This window comes from Phyllobates terribilis, unplaced genomic scaffold (assembly GCF_046119375.1).
Source record: "Phyllobates terribilis strain yellow unplaced genomic scaffold, ASM4611937v1 Scaffold_1__5_contigs__length_1240528914, whole genome shotgun sequence".
Taxonomy (NCBI): Eukaryota; Metazoa; Chordata; class Amphibia; order Anura; family Dendrobatidae; genus Phyllobates; species Phyllobates terribilis.
Genome location: NW_027362761.1, coordinates 876419390 through 876441097, shown reverse-complemented (window position 1 = coordinate 876441097; position 21708 = coordinate 876419390). Strand labels below are relative to the sequence as shown.

At 41.3% G+C, this 21708-nt stretch overlaps 1 protein-coding gene across 3 annotated transcripts in view; it reads right to left on the bottom strand.

The window, feature by feature from the left end:
* Nucleotides 1–785: 785 nt before the first annotated feature.
* Nucleotides 786–21708, bottom strand: part of GSTCD (glutathione S-transferase C-terminal domain containing) — a 184273-nt gene continuing 163350 nt past the window's right edge. Inside the window, exons 9-12 of one of the 3 annotated variants that reach the window (XM_073639509.1) lie at nucleotides 16311–16444; nucleotides 14631–14661; nucleotides 1596–1665; nucleotides 786–1019 (exon numbers count right to left, since the gene is read on the bottom strand). In XM_073639509.1, coding sequence (XP_073495610.1) covers nucleotides 883–1019; nucleotides 1596–1665; nucleotides 14631–14661; nucleotides 16311–16444 — 372 coding nt within the window. In that variant the 3' untranslated portion in view covers nucleotides 786–882. Of the gene's footprint in view, nucleotides 1020–1595; nucleotides 1666–14630; nucleotides 14662–16310; nucleotides 16445–21708 lie in introns of those variants that run through there. The other 2 variants (XM_073639518.1, XR_012247392.1) reach the window with 2 other exon arrangements.

The window sequence follows — 21708 nt, the reverse complement described above, 5'->3', positions numbered from 1 at the left end:
ACCGGAACAGGAGGCGAGTATAAGCTTTTTTATTTTATCGGGGCCAAACGTGGGGTATGACAAGGAGTTGTCCAAGTAGTGGACAACTTCTTTAAACTACACCTTTGGAAGCCAAAGAAACACCAAGGCAGCAATGCACAATCTAGGACAAGACCCCCAAAGGTTACATGTGATTTATACCACTGAATTAAGTGATGTGGCAGTATTCCTGAGATTGCAGACTAGCCCTATGCATAATATGCAGCCTATTTCCAGATGACAGACTATATGGTTAAAGGGAATCTGTAGCAGGGTTTTCCTTTGTCATCTGAGTGAAGCATGATGTAGGGACAGAGACACTGATTCTACAGATGTTTCACTTTGTTTACTTGGTGCAACAGTTATGATAGTCATAGTTTTCTCTTCTGCAGATCTAGCAGAGCTCAGTTGTTGAGCTGTATATAACCCCAGCTTTCTGTGTACATTGTATAGTGACAGAGAGCTGCTAATCAGTGCTGGGGGCATGGTTAAACTAGGAGGAGCAGCTTGTCCTGTAGTGATAATCTCCTGCTGATAAAACACTGATTGTATTGAAATGGCAAAAAACAGCCCAGTAAGTCACACATCACTAGAATCAAGGTTTCTGCTCCTACATCATTGTGCTCTCAGATTACGTAGCAAAAACCTGCTGACAGATTCCCTTTAATAGTTTGCAAAAAGATGAAAGAAACTCCTAAAATTATGAATGCCACTTAACAACAACTTATATTCAGAAAACTATAAAAAATATTTATAAGCATTTCAGAATTTTATTAAAATAGTGGCTTAAAAGAGGATATATTTATAAAACTTAGTTCTAACATAAGAACGTAGGAATTAAAAAAAAAATAATTATACGGTAGTTTAATTTGGGCAGCCAACAATCAAATTATTTTTTGGTGAGCAACTCTCTGGTTCCATTGAGAAAACATTGGCTTTGTAGCCACATTGTTCAGAAGCCCATGCACGATCCAGGTCAACCAAGCCCATGCAGTTCTTCCCTGCAAAAGAAGATATGAAGCCATTTATAACATATAGACTTCCTTCTAGATTACCAAAGTCTCAAAAGGCTATAATAACGGCAAAACACTGACGGTTTATACTTGGATACTTGGATCTTTCAGCGTATTATACCACCTCAATCATGGACCTATAGGCACGTTTTCTGCTTCTATATAGTGGCCTTCATCAGATAGAAATTATAATGATTAACTTTATTGATTATCAGTAATAATTATCTTTTCCTTGCAGTTGTTAAAGTGACAACAAATGGTCACAGTTATCCCACTCCACCTTAGACATGTCTAACTGTTGGTTCTTGGTCCTCCTGTGTCTTGGTGGCAATGTCTCATAAACCCTGCCTCCTCTCTCGTCATGCATGTGAAGTTGTAACACAAGACCATCACTGGTAATTCTAACTAGTAGCTGAAATGTAAACCTCTGTGCGCACACACTCATTTGCTGAGCTTTTATTTAGGATGCATATAATGATATTTAAATAGCCAGAATGTTTTCTTTCTACATTCTCGAAACCGAGAGCATGCATACTACAAGTAAACGGCATAGCACATGCATACCTATCAGCCTCCGCTCCGGAGGAAGCTGGACAGCTGTCTGATCCGCAAATCTACACAGCACCATGTGCTCCTAGAAAAAAGGAAAATATTGTCTACTTAGATGTGGAGGCGTGCAGATAGATTTTTATAATATAGAAGACATTGAAAAAAAATTAATGGAAAATTATTAATAACAATCAGTTTAGATTTGGTCTCCACTGGAAACGACAGAAAAGTGACCGAAAGTTCCTGCATTTTTGGAGGACACATAATTTAATCCACTCATAAATGGTGTTAAGTAATCACTAATACAAGCTATTACCCGCTTATGAAAAAGGCACATAAAAGTCCAGAAGACCTCTTCTTTATTTCAATATTCCTCCATAACATCTCTTAATAAGTGCATGGGTGCATATGGCATCCAGTGAAACATAGGATGTCCATAGAAACTCCACGTGCTGCTGTACTGCTTCCAACACACAGTCCTGGAGTATTTATGAGGCCTTATAAAAAGTTACATTCTCTAAGTAATTTTTCTATTCTACACAAGTTTAACCAACTTTTCTCTAAACTTGACATGTATGTCACGAAACAGAGAAGTATGGCGGAGTGTGATCAGAGTGTGATCAAAGTGTGATTAATAAAGGTTGAAGGGGTTTTCCATTATATTGATACCTATCTTTAAGAAAGGTCATCAATATCAGATCAGTGGGGGTTACAACACCCGACAGCCCAGTGATTAACTCTGGAGGAGGAATAGGAGCTGAGCTGCCATTCTTGGCAAATACCACTAACACAGTGTATGGAGCTGTGGTGCTCCACTCCCTACAGAGGTTACATCTGCCTGTTGCCAAAGCTAATAACAGTGCATCAGTGTGGGTCCTGGGGGTCGGGTGTCACTCCCTGACCAATCTGGTAGTGATATGTCATCAATACCAATATAGTGGAAAACTCCTACAATAGGTGGAAACATCCATACAGTATGTGTAAGGTGTGCAGGGTGGTAGTCATGGGCGAGGGGCTGCAGTATTCCCACACCCTGGTACCTTACAAATAAATGGTGTCCCAATTTCCATGTGCTGTAGGTGCAGTTCACGCACATTTCGGCCACAGGCCTCCGCTGTCTCCACCATCCCGGATCCAAGAACAGCCACACATTCAATAAGGGACACCCGGTTCGTTTCAACATTTAACAGTTCGTCTTTACTGAACAGTTCAAGTACAGCCATCTTTAATACACAGTATCGGGCACAGCACCCTCCGTCACTTGCTTCCTCCACACAGAACATCTCACTCCTGTTATCAAGTTCAGCACGGATTACCCCTACTCTTGATCCTCCTGTCAGCCCCAGGGTTTCCCAATCCGGCTCTGCAGTATGCCCGAGATCTGCAACGTTTCCCCTCACACGGTTCCACAGCCATCTTCCACTGTACGGAAGGGCTGTCAGTGCTCTCCATAGCCCCCGACTCGAGCCTTAGGCTCCGGACATTGCAGGAATGTCCATAGGGAGGTTTGTGCGACCACATACCGCCAGAATGTCTTTGCCCACGCCGTGCTTCAGACCACTGCAAGTCTTTGCCCACCAACAAACTCCTTCACTAACTGACTAAAACCAGGAACAGGTTGCCTTTTACTAGCCATAACCCCTCCCACTCTGGGCTGGACCAATCATTTTAACTGTCTCTTTACTCTGTCTGCCCCAGCAGTCTTGTTGCTGGGCAAACTTAACCTTTCACTTAAGTATAGTCATTATCTCCTAACAGTATGCACTAAACATATTACACTTACAATGCCTATCACTATTTATTCTGTCCTACTCTGGGTCCTAAATCCTAACCTATATCTTATCCTGCACTAGATATGAAGCATTGCTTATACATTATACATTAGCTCTTTACCTTACCCATACAGTGCACATTACCATAACACAATACATGGCAATTCTCAACATATCACATCTTACAGTATACATTACTACGCACGCCAGGCATTACCTTTACAGTAGTTATACATTACTAAAAAACGCATGACAGTTCATATTTCACAATAAAACGCAGTAAAACCGCACAACACTATTCTTATAATAGGACGCTGTCTTCAGGGGCAGGGAGAGGGCAGTTCACACTCTTACATATGTACAGTTGAAACCAGAAGTTTACATACACTATAGAAAAAGACACATCTGCATGTTTTTCTCAATATCTGACATGAAATCAGAATAAACCTTTCCTGTTTTAGGTCAATTAGGATTACCAGAATTTTTAATATTTGCCAAATGCCAGAATAATGAGAGAGAGAGAATGTTTTAAGGCATTTTTATTACTTACTGCAAAGTCAAAAGGTTTATTCTGATTTCATGTCAGATATTGAGAAAAACATACAGATGTGTCTTTTTATATAGTGTATAGAAACTTCTGGTTTCAGCTGTACATGCTAGAATAGTTCTGTATTTTTAGTGTTCTACATGTCCTCCCACAATGCTGCAATACATATCTACAATCTACAGACCATCGAGAACAGCTTTAGTAATGCACCTGTTTTTTATATGGTAGATTCTCTAACAGTAGTTATGAGCAACAAAACACACATTATTAAAGTATATAAATCTAATATATATTTATAGTAAAACTGGTGAAGGCACAATATACTAAGACGCCACAGACTGATCACAGAGCAGATTCTTTACGTAAGGAAACCATGAGGTCCAAGGCACACATCCCGCTAAGACCAGTTTGCTTTAGAATTGCACAAGAGAATTGGCTATGGCTTCGTCTAGTCATTTATTTCAAACGTGAAAAAAAAGAAGAAATGTTAGAGATTTAAACTACTGCTGAAGTATATAAATTACATTTAAGACTTACAATGTACAGAGAAGATCTGATATTTGCACCAGTTATTTCTGTTGGGCACATTTCTGGATTTTTTTTTCCTTAGAATTGATTATTTTTTTTTAACTAAACCAATTAAGAAGAGATTTAAAATTCATTGTGAATTCCTTGCCACACTTCACTTTTGAAGTATTGGCTTTCAGAGCAGGAATAAAGAAAAATCCTTAAACTGTATAACTCCATCAAAGTAGGATTTAGCTCAGATAATTAATGGTCAAGAGGACAAAATCTGCTTGTACAGCCAGGCTATTGCCTTGAATATTGGGCTTCCGCCAATTATCAAGGCTAAGTCCCTAAATAGACTATTAAAAGTACCACACATCCCTACTGCCACTGGGGCATGCCTTGCTGCAGCTTGTGCAAACACATATCCCGCTCACATTCTTAGAAATGGCAGCAGGGGCAGAGCAAACAAAAAATAAAACAGGAATATGACTACTTTTCAAATAAAACGACTTTTATTTCACAGACCGGAAATTTAAAAGAAAAAAAATTGGCTGCAGTTAAAACTTGGATATTTACTACTGACATACTGGAATCAAATATTTGCATATTGTTGTTGTGGTCTTTAAAGCCAACGGTGGTGAGCATTGCCTGGATCAAATGAAATGTCTAATGCCCAAACTTCAACTATTAAAATATTTTGTATATTCATTATTATTATTTATTATTATTATTATTATTATAGCGCCATTTATTTCATGGAGCTTTACATGTGAAAAGGGGGTACACAAAGAAAAAACAATTACACTAATCTTGAACAATACAAGTCAGCGACTGGTACCGTACAGCAGGAGAGAGGAGCCTGCCCACGAGGGCTCACAATCTACAAGGGTGAGGATACATCAGGTGAGGGTAGAGCTGGTCGTGCAGCGGTGTGGTGGTTATTGCAGGTTGTAGGCTTGTTGGAAGAGGCAGGTCTTCAGGTTCCTTTGGAAGGTTTCCACGGTAGGCGAGAGTCTGATATGTTGGGGTAGAGAGTTCCAGAGTAGGGGGGATGCACGGGAGAAATCTTGTATGTGATTGTGGGAAGAGGAGATAAGAGGGGAGTAGAGAAGGAGAACTTGTGAGGATCGGAGGTTGAGCGCAGGTAAGTACCGGGAGACTAGATCACAGACGTATGGAGGAGACAGGTTGGATGGCTTTGTATGCCAACGTTATGGTCTTGAACTTGAGTCTCTGGGCAATGGGGAGCCAGGGAAGGGAATGACAGAAGGGGGTGGCCAGCGAATAGCAGGGGGGACAGGTGGATTAGTCAGGCAGCCAGCAGAGTTTGGGATAGATTGGAGGGGCGAGAGAATGTTAGAAGAAAGGCCACAGAGCAGGAGGTTGAAGTAGTCGAGGCGGGAGATGATGAGGGCATGCACTAGTGTTTTTGCAGAGTCTTTGCTGAAGAATGAGCAGATCCGGGAGATATTTTTGAGTTGGAGTCGGCAAGAAGTGGAGAGGGTTTGGATATAAGGTTTGAAGGAGAGATCAGAGTCAAGTGTTACCTCAAGGCAGCGAGCTTGTGGGACTGGGGAGAGTGGGCAGCCATTAACTTTGATGGTTAGGTCAGGTGGGGGGTAGAGTGAGGTGGGGGAAAGATGATGAATTCAGTTTTATCCATGTTAAGTTTTAGAAATCTAGCAGAGAAGGAGGATGAAATAGCAGACAGACATTGTGGGATTCTGGTTAGTAAGGAGTTGATGTCGGGTCCAGAGAGGTAGATCTGTGTGTCATCAGCATAGAGGTGATACTGAAAGCCGTGAGACTCTATGAGCTGTCCCAGGCCAAAGGTGTAGATGGAGAAGAGCAGGGGTCCTAGAACTGAACTTTGGGGGACACCGACAGATATTGGACGAGATGAAGAGGTGATGTGTGAGTGAGAGACGCTGAATGTCTGGTCTGTTAGGTATGAAGAGATTCAAGATAGGGCCAAGTCCATGATGCCAAGATATGAGAGAGTCTGTAGTAAGAGGGAATGGTCCACTGTGTCGAAGGCAGATGACAGGTCCAGGAGTAGGACGACGGAGTAGTGTCGTTTGGATTTGGCAGTTAGTAGGTCTTTGGTGACTTTAGTCAGAGCAGTTTCAGTGGATTGATGCAGTCGGAAGCCAGATTGTAAGCGGTCGAAGAGGGAGCATCATATATACCTACCTGTCTGGGGCACAGCTATATTAAGTTAATAGAGATAATGAGTTTATGAGAAATAAAAGGGAATCTGTCAGTAGGATCAACCCTCCTAAGTCATCTATATTGGAATGAAGGTCATAGAAAGCTGAATAAAATGATACCTTTATATCGGAGAACCGATGTCTTATTCCAGAGAAATCCACGTTTTTCTTAATATGTAAATAAGCTGTTAAGATCTATGGTTGGGACATAGATCTCCAGAGTTTATTTTAAATGAAAAGGAAGTTACTAGTGTGAGACATAAAATGAAAGACTGAAAAACCACCACAATAAACAAGGTTGAAATAGATCAGGTCCAAGTGGACCCATGTTATTGTATATATGATTTCACCTCAGAACAGACCATCATATAAATATTAGAAAAGAGAGTCCCTGCTGAGCAGAGAAAAGGAAGGCCGCACGTGTTCATATGTAATAGAAAACAATTCTTAATTGAAAAATATCACATCATATAAATACACATACGAAACACTTCATGGAAACAAAGTGCGGAGACCAAAAAAAGTGAATAAAAGACCATGATCACAAAAACTATAAAATGTTGTGACACAACAGCCACAAATGGTAAGCCTGTATATCGTGGATAACTATGGGGAAGGACAGAAATTTCTGTATTCAATCACCAATATTTGTGTCTACTAATATCAATAGTGTAACCAAATGATTGAATATAACAAGATGTCAAAATATTACATCCCCATAATAAATTGAAGTCCACCAATAGCATCCAGGATACCCAAAATACTATGTATTACCGCTCCCAAAACACTTAATCCATATATGGGTAGTATAGATAGAATATATCAAATTGTTTGGGAAAGATGTACCTGGACAATCGCTGGGCCACCAAACGAGCCGCTGTTAGAGTCACCCCGACGCACGTTTCGGTAAAAGACCTTCTTCAAGGGGTGATCATACACACTGGCCACCCACTATTTATACCCCTATATTCAAACACCAAGCGCACACGCGCCATGCTGACATGCGGAAGTGCATAGTGGAGCACGCTGCCATTCCCCTGACTTCCTGTGAACGCCTCCCAGTAACCATGGAGACGCGTCACCTGACCACATCACATGATCCGGAGGTCCCGCCTCCGTCGTCAAGGACACTGCTAATGCTGTCCATCCAGCCGTGGCATGACGCGGACGCCCCGCCACAACCGAAGCGCACAGCGGCGTCGGCATCCATAGGATGCCAAGGGCCGATGAGCGCGTCAGGGAGGCGGAGAGACCGCGTACTGGCTGGACCGCAGCGATATTGACCAGATATATTTCGGATAGACCATCAATAACCTTTAGACGTGCAAAAAACCTTAGAGATCATCTAGTGCGCAGTCATTATATGGGTGAACCTAGACACACTTTCTTGCGTGGTGTGGGTGGTGGACGGCGTGGTTGCGGTCCCTGTGGCCATTGTGTCGCCTGTCCCAACATAGACCATTGTATGGATTTTTGTGATTCAGACGGTACAAGTTTTGCTATTAAAAACCATATCACCTGCCAAACACGGTACGTGATATATCATGCATCCTGTCCGTGTGGGCTCATTTATGTGGGCATGACCACACGTCAATTAAAAACACGGGTGAGAGAACATGTATTGGGAATTGAGGCGGCACATGGCCATAGTGATGCATCCACGCTCAAAACCATCCCACGCCATTTCAAGATATATCATGAGTGTGACTCCACGGGATTGAGAATAAAGGGGATTGATAATATAGTGGTGGGCATCCGTGGTGGCCGTGTTACACAGAGATTAGCCCAGTTAGACTCCAAGTGGATCTGGGCGCTTAAAACCTTGCAACCTAAGGGGTTGAATGAGAATATTAGTTTTGTCCCATTTTTGTAGTCTCAAATCTGCATGTGATGCCTAGGTACATCTTATATGACCAATATGTAATGCTTTTATTGTTTGCTTTTTAGTTTTTAACTTCATATATATTTACCTTCCACTAGATTGATACCCTTGATTTGGCCTGCCTATCCTGATTGGTTAGTCCGAATTGATTGACTGTTATCAAGTTATGCTGTACACCGATCCTTGATCTGGATGGGTTGAAGGACTGTGGGACGGAGTCCTGGAGGAGTAAGATATGAAGAAGGAATGGAGTTGTATATGGGGATAATGTCAATGGAAAATATGTAATATGACTTTATCTGTTTATATGCAACGATGTATGCACATTTATATGAATATGGCTGTACATGATTATCACCAATAGGTGTTATTAATAAGGACATGTATGGAATATTATTTCCTATATTATGGTGCATCTTGGGACATTTAAATAGATATATCATATATACACTTTAAGGACAACATGGTTGTGGAGCCCGGTCCTCCTTCTCTCTTTTTCTTCCTTCTTCTCCTTTCTCCTCCATTTCCCCCCCAAACCTTCGCCCCCCCCCCCTCCATGTATCTGTGTCACAATTGGGGTAATGAGGGATGGCATGCCATCAGTCTATGATGGTAGTGGTAGGTACACTTTGTGTACTCCACATATATGGCCATGGATATATGGTATTGCCATTTTCTCTGCACATGTATACCTGTGGACCTTGCAGGTCTCGTACAGCGCTGTATGTCTATCATAGACACGTACCGCTGCGGTCCAGCCGGTACGCGGTCTCTCCGCCTCCCCGACGCGCTCATCGGCCCTTGGCATCCTGTGGATGCCGACGCCACTGTGCGCTTCGGTTGTGGCGGGGCGTCCGCGTCATGCCACGGCTGGATGGACAGCGTTAGCAGTGTCCTTGACGAAGGAGGCAGGACCTCCGGATCATGTGATGTGGTCAGGTGACGCGTCTCCATGGTTGCTGGGAGGCGTTCACAGGAAGTCAGGGGAATGGCAGCGTGCTCCACTATGCACTTCGCATGGCGCGTGTGCGCTTGGTGTTTGAATATATGGGTATAAATAGTGGGTGGCCAGTGTGTATGATCACCCCTTGAAGAAGGTCTTTCACCGAAACGTGCGTCGGGGTGACGCTAACAGCGGCTCGTTTGGTGGCTCAGCGATTGTCCAGGTACATCTTTCCCAAACAATATGATATATACTATCTATACTACCCATATATGGATTATGTGTTTTGGGAGCGGTAATATATAGTATTTTGGGTACCCTGGATGCCATTGGTGGACTTCAATTTATTATGGGGATGTAATATTTTGACATCTTGTTATATTCAATCATTTGGTTAAACTATTGATATTAGTAGACACAAATATTGGTGATTGAATACAGAAATTTCTGTCCTTCCCCATAGTTATCCACGATATATAGGCTTACCATTTGTGGCTGTTGTGTCACAACATTTTATAGTTTTTGTGATCATGGTCTTTTATTCACTTTTTTTGGTCTCCGCACTTTGTTTCCATGAAGTGTTTCGTATGTGTATTTATATGATGTGATATTTTTCAATTAAGAATTGTTTTCTATTACATATGAACATGTGTGGCCATCCTTTAATCTGCTCAGCAGGGACTCTCTTTTCTAGTGTGAGACATGTAGATCAGGAAAGCAGACTGTCAGTCATTACATGTCCCACACTGTTAACATCCACTTTAATTTAAAATAAGCTCTGGAGGAGATCTATGTCCTTCCCATAGATCTTAAGAGCTCATCTACATATTAAGAAAAATGTGGATTTTTCAGGAATAAGATCACAGACATCAAGTTATCATTTTATTCAACTTCCTATGACCTACATGCCCATATAGGCGGCTTAGGAGGATTCATTCTTATGACAGATTAACTTTAATCAGATAATGCCACCTCCTACTGTAAAAATATTAAAAACCCCTAACAAGTTCTTTGACATCTAAAAGGAATAGAAACCAGTACATTCATACTGAATATGGAAAATTCATTCTTCATAAACTATAGAAAGGGAAAACCCTCAACTACCGCAGAAGCTCTTTATTAACAGATTTTTTTTAGACTGTGTGGAATAAAAATAAAATAATGTGTAAGGCTGTGTGCCCATGTTGCGTATTACAAGCGTATATGCTGCGGAATTCAGTTCCGCAACGTGGGCACATAGCCTAACTTTCATGATTTTTTTAAGGGGCAGATATAGAAATAGTGATACTGTCAATTTTTCATCAGATTGGTCAATAGGTGGCTGCCAGCAAAAGCAATCTGTGAAAGACTTACTAGTATAAGCTGTTTCAAGTGTCTTCCCAGAATATGCTGTCATGTGTGTACAGTTACAATATTTCTTGCCATTATATCACTTCTATTCTGTATTTTGTACCATTTTTCCAACTCTAATTTTTAGCTGGCTCTGAGTTACTAAGCGGAAAATAATTGCCGTGATGTCTGCTATACACAGCACACACAGACATGAGGCATTTCCGCTCTTCTGTCATTTTGCAGCACATGTTCAAAGTCAGCAGCATGGGGGACATTACAGTATATAGCAGTACTGAGCAGTGTAGCTGTGAATGAATGGTGAAAACTAAAAAACACACAGCACCATGTGTTAATGCCTCTATTACTCTCTCTCACTTTGCTCCCCCCTCCAACTCCTCCTCTCTCTATAGACTTCAATAAGCAGATGTAATCTGATCCACCTTCTCACTTTGCTCCTCCCTCCAAACCTTCCCCTCTCCATAGACTTCAATAAGCAGATGTAATCTGATCCACCTTTCTCACTTTGCTCTTCCCTCCAAACCTTCCCCTCTCCATAGACTTAATAAGCAGATGTAATCTGATCCACCTCTTGCTCACTTTGCTCTTCCCTCCAAACCTTCCCCTCTCCATAGACTTAATAAGCAGATGTAATCTGATCCACCTTTCTCACTTTGCTCCTCCCTCCAAACCTTCCCCTCTCCATAGACTTCAATAAGTAGATGTAATCTGATCCACCTTTCTCACTTGGCTCCTCCCTCCAAACCTTCCCCTCTTCATAGACTTCAATAAGCAGATGTAATCTGATCCACCTATTTCCCACTTGGCTCCTCCCTCCAAACCTTCCCCTCTCCATAGACTTCAATAAGCAGATGTAATCTGATCCACCTATTTCTCACTTGGCTCCTCCCTCCAAACCTTCCCCTCTCCATAGACTTCAATAAGTAGATGTAATCTGATCCACCTATTTCTCACTTGGCTCCTCCCTCCAAACCTTCCCCTCTCCATAGACTTCAATAAGCAGATGTAATCTGATCCACCTATTTCTCACTTGGCTCCTCCCTCCAAACCTTCCCCTCTCCATAGACTTCAATAAGTAGATGTAATCTGATCCACCTATTTCTCACTTGGCTCCTCCCTCTAAACCTTCCCCTCTCCATAGACTTCAATAAGCAGATGTAATCTGATCCACCTTTCTCACTTTGCTCCTCCCTCCAAACCTTCCCCTCTCCATAGACTTCAATAAGCAGATGTAATCTGATCCCACACTGCGCTGGCAGTCGATCTTGTTTTGAGCAACGTAGATTTTACCAGTTTTTAAAATTCAATGAGTTTAGGCACATGAGTCGAGAAAGAAGGATATTTCTATAAGATATATTACAAGATTTCTTAGATTTGCTAAAACTAGTGATCTATGGAAAGTCTGCTGAAATACGACAATGTGATCACTTAATAAAAAAAAAAGATTCTGTAAATAAAGCTTAAAGGGGTATTCCCATCTACAAGATCCTATCCCAATATGTAGTAGGTGTGGTAATAATAACATTAGCAAACACCTCCAATTAGAAATGTAGTATAGTTCTTCAGATTCACTATGTCGCTTACCCCATGTGCAGGGCATTTCAGTAGCTTAGGTATTCATGGTTACGACCACTAAGACCTATCTGTCATTATATGAGTGGTCATAACCATGGATACCTAAGCTACTGCAATGTTCTACATGAGGCAAGCGACACAGCAAATCTAAAGAACTATACTACATTTCTAATTGGAGGTATTTGCTAATATTATTCTTATTATTACACCTACCACATATTGGGATAGGATCTTGGAGATGGGCATACCCCTCTAAAGAGTAACTAAACCTCTGATAATATTTTTTTTGTCCTCTTAATTGCAAGCAGATTGGTGGGGGTCTGGATCGTTCAACCGCCCCATGAAATGAGAAGCTCAGGAGTGGGGAGGGATTGGGGAGCACACACACAATGAATTCCTAATCTACGTTTTTTACTGTATTAGTGCTTTGCTGTGCTCGGTATGAGCTTCACAACTAGCACAACAAACCGGGGTCTTTTCAGCGATTGGTGGAGGGTCTCAGGGCCAGGTCACCCGCCGATCTACTTGCATTTAATATAACAAAAAAAATATAAAAGCTAGCATCAAAGGTTTAGTTACTCTTTACAACTTGAACATACACAAGATCCCATTTAATGATATGATTTGTAAACTTTATAATCGCTTGAATATATATCAGGAGTGGATTTCTGCATTAAACATATTAAACATATTCATATGTTGCACCACATGCAATGCTGGCAGCTCTGTATTTTGGCTAGGACTCTACTGTGAGTTTATTCCCCACAAAACAAAACACCGAGGTTGGGCACCCAAAAGTAGCCATGAAGCTTCTTCTCCCACCATTGTAGGTTTAGAAGTCCTCCGCTGTATTTTTGGAGTTCATCTAGTTTCTGTACTACAGCTGCAGTGTCGCCTAGATTCAGGCTGTAAATACTTGGCAAATTATACGTTTCAGACACATATCATATGAGAGCACTGTGAGAATACCGACCTAGCTGACTTACTAAGACAACAACAAAATAGCTTAAGCTGACTAAAGAGTTCCTCGTCTGAGAATTAATTAGCCAGGAGGTCGGTGACCCTACAGGAAAATGAAACCTCCCACACTACTTAAAGGGATTAACAAGAAGTCTGCTTTGAGACTATATTGTTCCATTAATGATATGTCCAGGGAGGACTTCTGTTTATTAAGCTGCAATCCTGATACATTATTAACTAGATCATTCAATTAACTAAATCAGATCTCTGGCCTTAATCATTGAAATATACATCTGAGGACGGAAAAAAATATTATATTTCTCTGTAATTAGGCCTGTATTGATTTTGGTATTTTTGGAAATTCTTACCTGATGGTAAAAAATATGCTAGAAGGATCTTTTTGTTCTTTTCTCTTCGAGACCTACTTATTTCTCCCAAGCCTCTTTAGCTAATGTGTAAACTATACACCCAGCCACAAATGCAGACCTAAACATGGATAAAAAATGGGGATCTCTTTATTCTCCATAGGTTTTCCATGGAGAGAATTAAATACTCTCCTCAAACCAATCCACAAACCTCACAACTGACATGGGGAGTTATTGGAAACAAGTTGAACGCTGTCTCCATTGCTGTCCCTGGGCAGCATCACACTACAGTATAAAACTCCATTCATAAGACCCTTTGCAAATCTATATAAAAAGAACTTAACTGTACTAGACATTCAATAGTAACTATTGTGACAGAGTCACTGGTGAAGTATGTGAGGGGAGATATGTTTCACTGAGGTTGTTAGCCTCAGTGAACTAAACCTACAATTTCCTCCAGCATGTTAAGTGTTGGGGGTTAAACCACCATGTTCAAAGGGAGTGTTTTTTTGTGAATGACATAGAAACGGGAGTGAAGTCATTCACCATATCTCCACCTCAGGGTGTGTCTGAGCAAGATTAAATGCTCAGTCACTCTTTTTTTTCTGTGATGTGTGGTCTGGAGAAGGTAGTCTCCAGGCTGTGTGTGTGATGAAGCCAGAGAGCTCCACCGAAGTACTTGTGTTTGTTGGGACTTCATTTTCCCCTGGAGCGGGCGAAACCCTGCTCATCTATGGACTATACGATACTTTATCTTTTTCGCTATTCCGAGAGGACGTATTTATTTTGTGGAACACTGCTGAGGCTTATGCCATATTAAAATAAACCTCCAGGAAGTTAACCTGAGACGTGTTTCCTATGTCTGCCTCTGTGAGAGCCGAGCACGTTGCTTTACCACACTATATAAAGTGTATAATGAGATAAAAAGGAAAATACCTTGTAAGACAGTACACTCTGGAAGCGGCAACTGCAATTAAACATAAGAAGAATTGATGTTTGCTGGATCAGTAATTACATCTATTGCAATATGATAGGATAAAGATTCCTACATACTAATGGAGGTGGTAATTCTGTAATGAGTCATTGCAACCAGTATGAAAATGACTTTACAACGCAACCTGTTACCAGGTTTTCCCAATATAAAGTACGGCCACTACCTTTAAGGCCTCTTTTAGAGCATTCTAGTATGCCGTATGTACAGTATGTCCCGAATCCCTTCTGCATAGCACAAAAAAGTCCGGTCCGATGGGTGTCATCTCCTTATACCTTTCTAAATCCACACTACCTTCTCATCCCGTCCTCCCTCTGTTGATTTCCCTCAAGGTTCTGTCCTGGGATCCCCAGATCCACACCCTTTTGAATCTATACCTTTGGCCTGGGACAACTCAAAGTCCCATGGATTCATTATGTTGATGACACTCAGATCTACTGTGCATCTCTGGTCTAGACGTCACCTCTCTGTTGTCCAGAATCCCAGAGGGTCTATTAGCCATATCCTCCTTCTCCTCTCGCTTCCTAAAACTCAATGTGGACAAAACTGAACTCATCATCTTTCCTCTATCTCAACTAACTCCCCTATCTGATCTATCCATCACAATTAATGACACCACGCTTTCTGCAGTACCGGAAATCCGTTGCCTTGGAGTGACCCTCGACTCTGCCGTCCATCAAACTACACATGAAAGCTCTTGCCACCTCCAACTCAAAAATATTTCCAGAATCCATCCTTTCCTCAACCATGAGTCTTCTAAAATGCTTGTGAATGCCCTAATCATCTCCCGCCTTGACTACTGCAATATCCTCCTCTGTGGCCTCTTGAACCTCTACAATCCGTCCTCAACTATGCTGCCCAACTAATCCATCTCTCTCCATGCTACTGCTCTGTTTCTTCCCTCTGCAAATCCTTTCATTGGCTCCCAATTCCAGTTAAAACTACTAACTCTAACCTGCAAAGCCGTCCATAATCTGTCCCCTCCGTATAACTCTGAACTAATCTCCCAATATCTTCCAACATGCAACCTCTGGTCCTCCCAAGACCTCCTTCTATCCTCCACAGTCATACGTTCCTCACCCAATCGTCTCCAAGACTTCTCCCGAGGAAACCTGCATCCCCTGGAATTCTGTGCCGCAACACATCCGATTAATTATCCGCCACACTCAGGACTTTAAGACGGAACTTGAAAAAAACCCATCTCTTCAAGACAGCTTGCAATGACCCACCTCATCACCACTGGAAGAAGCTGCAACCCCCTAACCTACTGCCTCCTTCCCCATTGTCTGGTAGAATGTAAGCCAGCAAGGGCAGGGCCCTCTCCTTTCAGTACCAGTCTGTCATTGTTAGCTTGTTCACTGTAATTTATATTTGTATTTCGTATGTAACCCCTTCTCATGTACAGAACCATGGAATCAATGGTGCTCTAAAAATAAATAATAATAATAATGAATAATAAAAAGAAAATTGATAACAGTTCTAAAATGTCGAGAGATCAAAAACTGATTATATATACTGGACACCAGCAGCATATGATCATTCTTTTTTAAAATGTTTGTATTGACATATATATATACATGAAATAATTGAATTAATGTACAGTAAACTAGATCAATTTATTTTACCTTCGTGGAAATGAGGTCTTGACAGTATTCTGGATAAAGCCATAGCAGCACGGGCAGATGACAAATGCAGCTCTAGCAATGATGCAGTGCTCTATCACCATATCTGTTGCCACTCCACATGCATGTAGTGCTACCTACAAAGGACATATTCCGGGATAAAAATGCATTGGTTACAAGAAGAATGATGGCACAGATTGGGAAAAGTAAATTATGCATCCACATAAAATATATTCCACTAACGAGGTCCACAGCATAATTATTAAGCCAGACATAATGTGTAAGTCATGCTTATTAATCTGGGTTAGTTCTAAACAAAGTCTGCCAATAATGCCTACCATTCTCCGGCAGTCCCCTCCTGCTTCCTCTAGACTACATACAGATACAATATTAGTATTGAAGAATCGGATTGACAGGAAGGCTTTCATAGGCGCTTAGGCGATCAAGGAGCAGAGAAAACAACAATAGCTTTCTAATGTAAACTAATCCTTGCAAGAAAACCAAGTGTTATAAATGCCAAGTGCTCCTAATTTACAAGACCAGACCCAAATTCTGAAGAATCCTTTGTATGTATTTACGTACTGTACGTACGTACATTATCAACACTGTTTTGAAATATTAATGACCAGCTTTAAAAAACAAGAATACAATAATATATATATATACGTATATAAATATATATATATATATATTATATATATAAATATATATATTATATATATAAATATATATATACACATATATTGTAATGCAGCGGCTTGCTGCATTTTGCCAAAATGTCTGAGGGGGTGTGTTCTGGCTGACCACGTACCTCCCCTTCAGGTGACTGATCACATGACTGTGACATCATCACAGGTTCTGTGCGCACAGAGGGATATATATATACCGGGTGTTTTTGAAACACAGGAGGCAAGAGACCTGATTCCTGTGTCTGGGACACCATTAGCCCTGAAAGGCACGAGGCCTAGAGGCCACACCTGGTGAGCCTTAAACCACAGCTTTGGCAGAACAGAGCTGATGGAAGCAGCTAGATCCGGCAAAAGGTAAAAATGGTGCCCGTTCTGGACATTGATGTTGTTACTTTGCTGAAGACTGTATATGAAGCCAAGCGGGCATAGCTGCCACTGAAAAGGCTCTAGGACATTACATGTGTAACATTCCTGCGAGCCACTGAGGTGGACTATGTTATAAGCAGTTTATGATGTGTAATAAACTGCTGGACTTCAGATTACCGGAAAACGTTGCATGTGTGCTTTAATTGACCCCGTGAAGTGAGTGCCCCTCAACATGATCAATAGCGCTACCTCACAATATATATATATTTATTGAATTTTGTGGACAGGACCTCCACCTATGTTGATAGGGTTCTCTCTATAGTAAGGAGTTACATATTTTTGAGGGGAAGAGGATGATGAAAGCAAGATTAAAGCTCACGATTTCAGTCTACATTTTTTGTACAAACTTGGAAAAGCTGCTAGTGTACAACTATGACAGAAGATTGTGCTCTATCCCGATGCATACCAGTATGGGGGACCATGTATACCAGGATGGGGATGTGGGCCACGTATAATAGGAAGCAAGGCCATATATACCAGGATGGGGGCATATATATACCAGTATGGGGGATATTAGTACAGAATTGGGGGACATTACCCCTATAACGGTGTCAGAAGCAGACCTTCTTCCCCATAACAGAGCACCATGACCACATTTTTTGCTTCAATTTTTTTTTCTATTTTCCTCCTCTACTAAAACCTAGGTGTATCTTATGGTCAGGTGAGTTTTATAGTCCGAAAAATACGGTATATGCAATAATTGAATATGTGAAGTTTAAACTACTTTACTGCCATTTTCTAGATTCACATACAGTATCGGTCAAAAGTTCAGAGTTCAGACACAGCTGATCATACAATGGTTTTCCTTGTTCTTATTGGAATGTGCACATTGTAGATTTAGACTAAGGCAGCAATGCCACGAAGTGACGCATGTGAAACAAACCAGAATGTGTGTTAAACCTTATATTTCTTAAAGTACTCCCATTTTACTCTGATGAAAGCTTTACACACCCTTGGCATTTTCTTGAGCATCTTCCTCAGGTTAAAATCTAGAATGGCTTTCAATGAACAGGTATGCTTTTGTCAAGAGTTCATTTGTGGAATACCCAGCCTTCAAAAAGTGTTTGCAACCATTAGGTGTGTTTTGCAGAGGCAGGTATAAATACCTTTAATTGATATGATGAAACATGCACTCATGAGGATCGCCTCAGGAAAATAAGACCAAGAATTACCCCTGCTGCAGAGGATAAGTTCACCAGAGTTTATTCCAAATCCAAGACACATCACCATCACTTTTGTTGCAAAAGGACAATGATCACAAACAGCTCCAGGTGAGGGATTGAGTTCTGCGTCAGATGACATGGAATCAATAATCACCCGATCTCAACCCAATTTAAATGGCTTTGGACGAGTTGGACCGCAGAGTGAAGTCAAAGCAGCCAACGCCTTCAAGACTGCTGGAAAGCCATTCCAGGTGACTCCCTTATAGGGCTGCTTAAGAGAAAGCCAAGGGTGTGTAAAACTGTCAGAGTAAAATGGAAGTTCCTTTCAGGAATTTAAGGTTTAACACACATGCTGGTTTGCATCACACATCTTTACTCCTTGTTGTCATGTGTTCTTTCGTGGTTTTGCGTCACTCAGTCTGAATCTACACTGTTCACATTCCTATAGGAACAAGGAAAACCAATGCATGAACAGTTATGAACAAACTTTTGACCGGTACTCTATATCTTAGTGCATAGTCACCTCCCTGAGTCTACTAGGATTAGTAGATAAGTAAAAGGCACACTGAGTTCACAAAAAGCCACATGCACCTTGGGTTGTAGCTATATGAACACCTATATGGACTTCCACTTATTTCAATAGAAGCAGCTGTCAAAACGACTGTAAAAATACTGTAAAATGTAGATGTTCTGTATATATAACGCATCTATGTAATAAAACTATATAAATAACTGGATAGCCATGCTAAATAAAGCTTTAGAAATGCTTAAAATAAGCAAGGTGTCTCCAGATACTATAGGGAATCATGAGACTAATTCCTTGCAAAACAACTGCTTTGTAAAGGAGGAGGTGTAATTGTCAAAGGTTATATGTGACTTGATGATCATACACTTGCACTTTACTAGTATATATGGCACTGTGGGAGAAGGGGTCATGGAAGACTGCTTTCATCACTGGGTGAAACCACATTCTAGGTCAGCACTCCTCCATCATCTTTATGAGACTCGCTCATCTGGTACATTGTTTACCCAAGCTCCAACTCAAAAAATGAAAAATTCCACAGTGACATCTTGTTGTAATCCGCATCAGCTGAACAATGAGGAGAAAATACAGGTTTGTTCTGCTCTACAATGGTTTATATACCTTTCTAACTGTCTGCTAAGCCTATTCACTCCAAATATGCAGAAAATACAACTAATGATCACAAAACTTATAGACTGCTCATGATAGTTTTAGTAAACAGGAGGCCTCATGCAAATATTGTATCACACAGTACTTGAATGGATGACACCATGAATACCACTGTATAAACATCGTGATATCTGAAAACTATGCATAAAGAAAAGTTTGTAGCACTGGTCGATATAATGATATCATAGAATGTTTAGAGTTGAAAGGAACCTCCAGGGTCATCGTGTTCAACCCTCTGCTGAATGCAGGATTCACTAAACCATCTCAGACAGATGTCTGTCCAGCTTCTGTTTGAAGACTTCTATTGAAAGGAGAACTCACCACCTCTCGTGGCAGCCTGTTCCACCCTCACTGTCAAAAAGTTTTTTTCTAATATCTAATCTGTATTTTCTCCCTTTCAGTTTAATTTAATTGCTTCTCATGTTTCCATGTGCAAATGAGAAGGTTGATCTCTCTATACTGTGACATCCCTTCAGATATTTGTAGACAGCTATTAAGTCTCCTCTTAGTATTCTTTTTTGCAAGTTAAACATTCCCAAATCCTTTTACCATTCTTCGTAGGACATAGTTTGCAGTCCACTCACCATCCTCATAGCTCTTCTCTGAACTTGTTCCAATTTTTCGATGTGTTTTTTAAAATATGGAGCCCAGAACTGGACACAGTATTGCAGATGAGGTTTGACCAAGGAGGAGTAGAGGGGGATAATTACTTTATGTGATCTAGACTCTATGCTTCTCTTAATACATCCCAGAACTGTGTTTGCCTTTTTTTGCTGCTGCATCACACTGTTCACTCATGTGCAATCTGTTGTCTATTAGTATACCCAAGTCTTTTTCGCTGTGCTGTTGCTTAATTCTATTCCTCCCAATTCTGTAGATTAGATTGTTTTTCTTGCCCAGATGTAGAATTTTGCATTTCTCCCTGTTAAACACCATTATATTATTATTATTATTTATTATTATAGCGCCATTTATTCCATGGCGCTTTACATGTGAAAAGGGGTATACATAGCAAATACAAGTACAATAATCTTGAACACAATGTGACAGCGACTGGTACAGGAGGAGCGAGGACTCACAATCTACAAGGGATGGGTGAGGATAGAGCTGGTCATGCAGCAGTGGTTACTGCAGGTTGTAGGCTTGTTGGAAGAGGTGGGTCTTCAGGCTCCTTTTGAAGGTTTCCACGGTCGACTAGAGTCTGATGTGTTGGGGTAGAGAGTTCCAGAGTAGGGGGGAAGCACGGGAGAAATCTTGTACGCGATTGTGGGAGGAGGAGATAAGAGGGGAGTAGAGAAGGAGATCTTGTGAGGATCGGAGGTTGCGTGCGGGTATGTAACGGGAGACTAGGTCAGAGATATATGGAGGAGATAGGTTGTGAATGGCTTTGTATGCCATGGTTAGGGTTTTGAACTGGATTCTCTGAGGAATTGGGAGCCAGTGAAGAGATTGACAGAGAGGAGAGGCCGGGGAATAGTGGGGGGACAGGTGGATTAGTCGGGCAGCAGAGTTTAGGATAGATTGGAGGGGTGCAAGAGTGGTAGAAGGGAGGCCACAGAGCAGGAGGTTGCAGTAGTCGAGGCGGGAGATGATGAGGGCGTGCACTAGTGTTTCTGCAGATTCATGGTTGAGGAATGTACGGATCCGGGAGATATTTTTGAGTTGGAGTCGGCAGGAAGTGGAAAGGGCTTGGATATGTGGCTTGAAGGAGAGATCAGAGTCCAGGGTTACTCCAAGGCAGCGAGCTTGAGGGACTGGGGAGAGTGGACAGCCATTGACATTGATAGATAGGTCAGTTGAGGGGGGGGGGTGAATGGGATGGCGGAAAGATGATGAATTCTGTTTTGTCCATGTTAAGTTTTAGAAATCTAGCAGAGAAGAAGGATAAAATAGCGGACAGACATTGTGGGATTTTGGTTAGTAGGGATGAG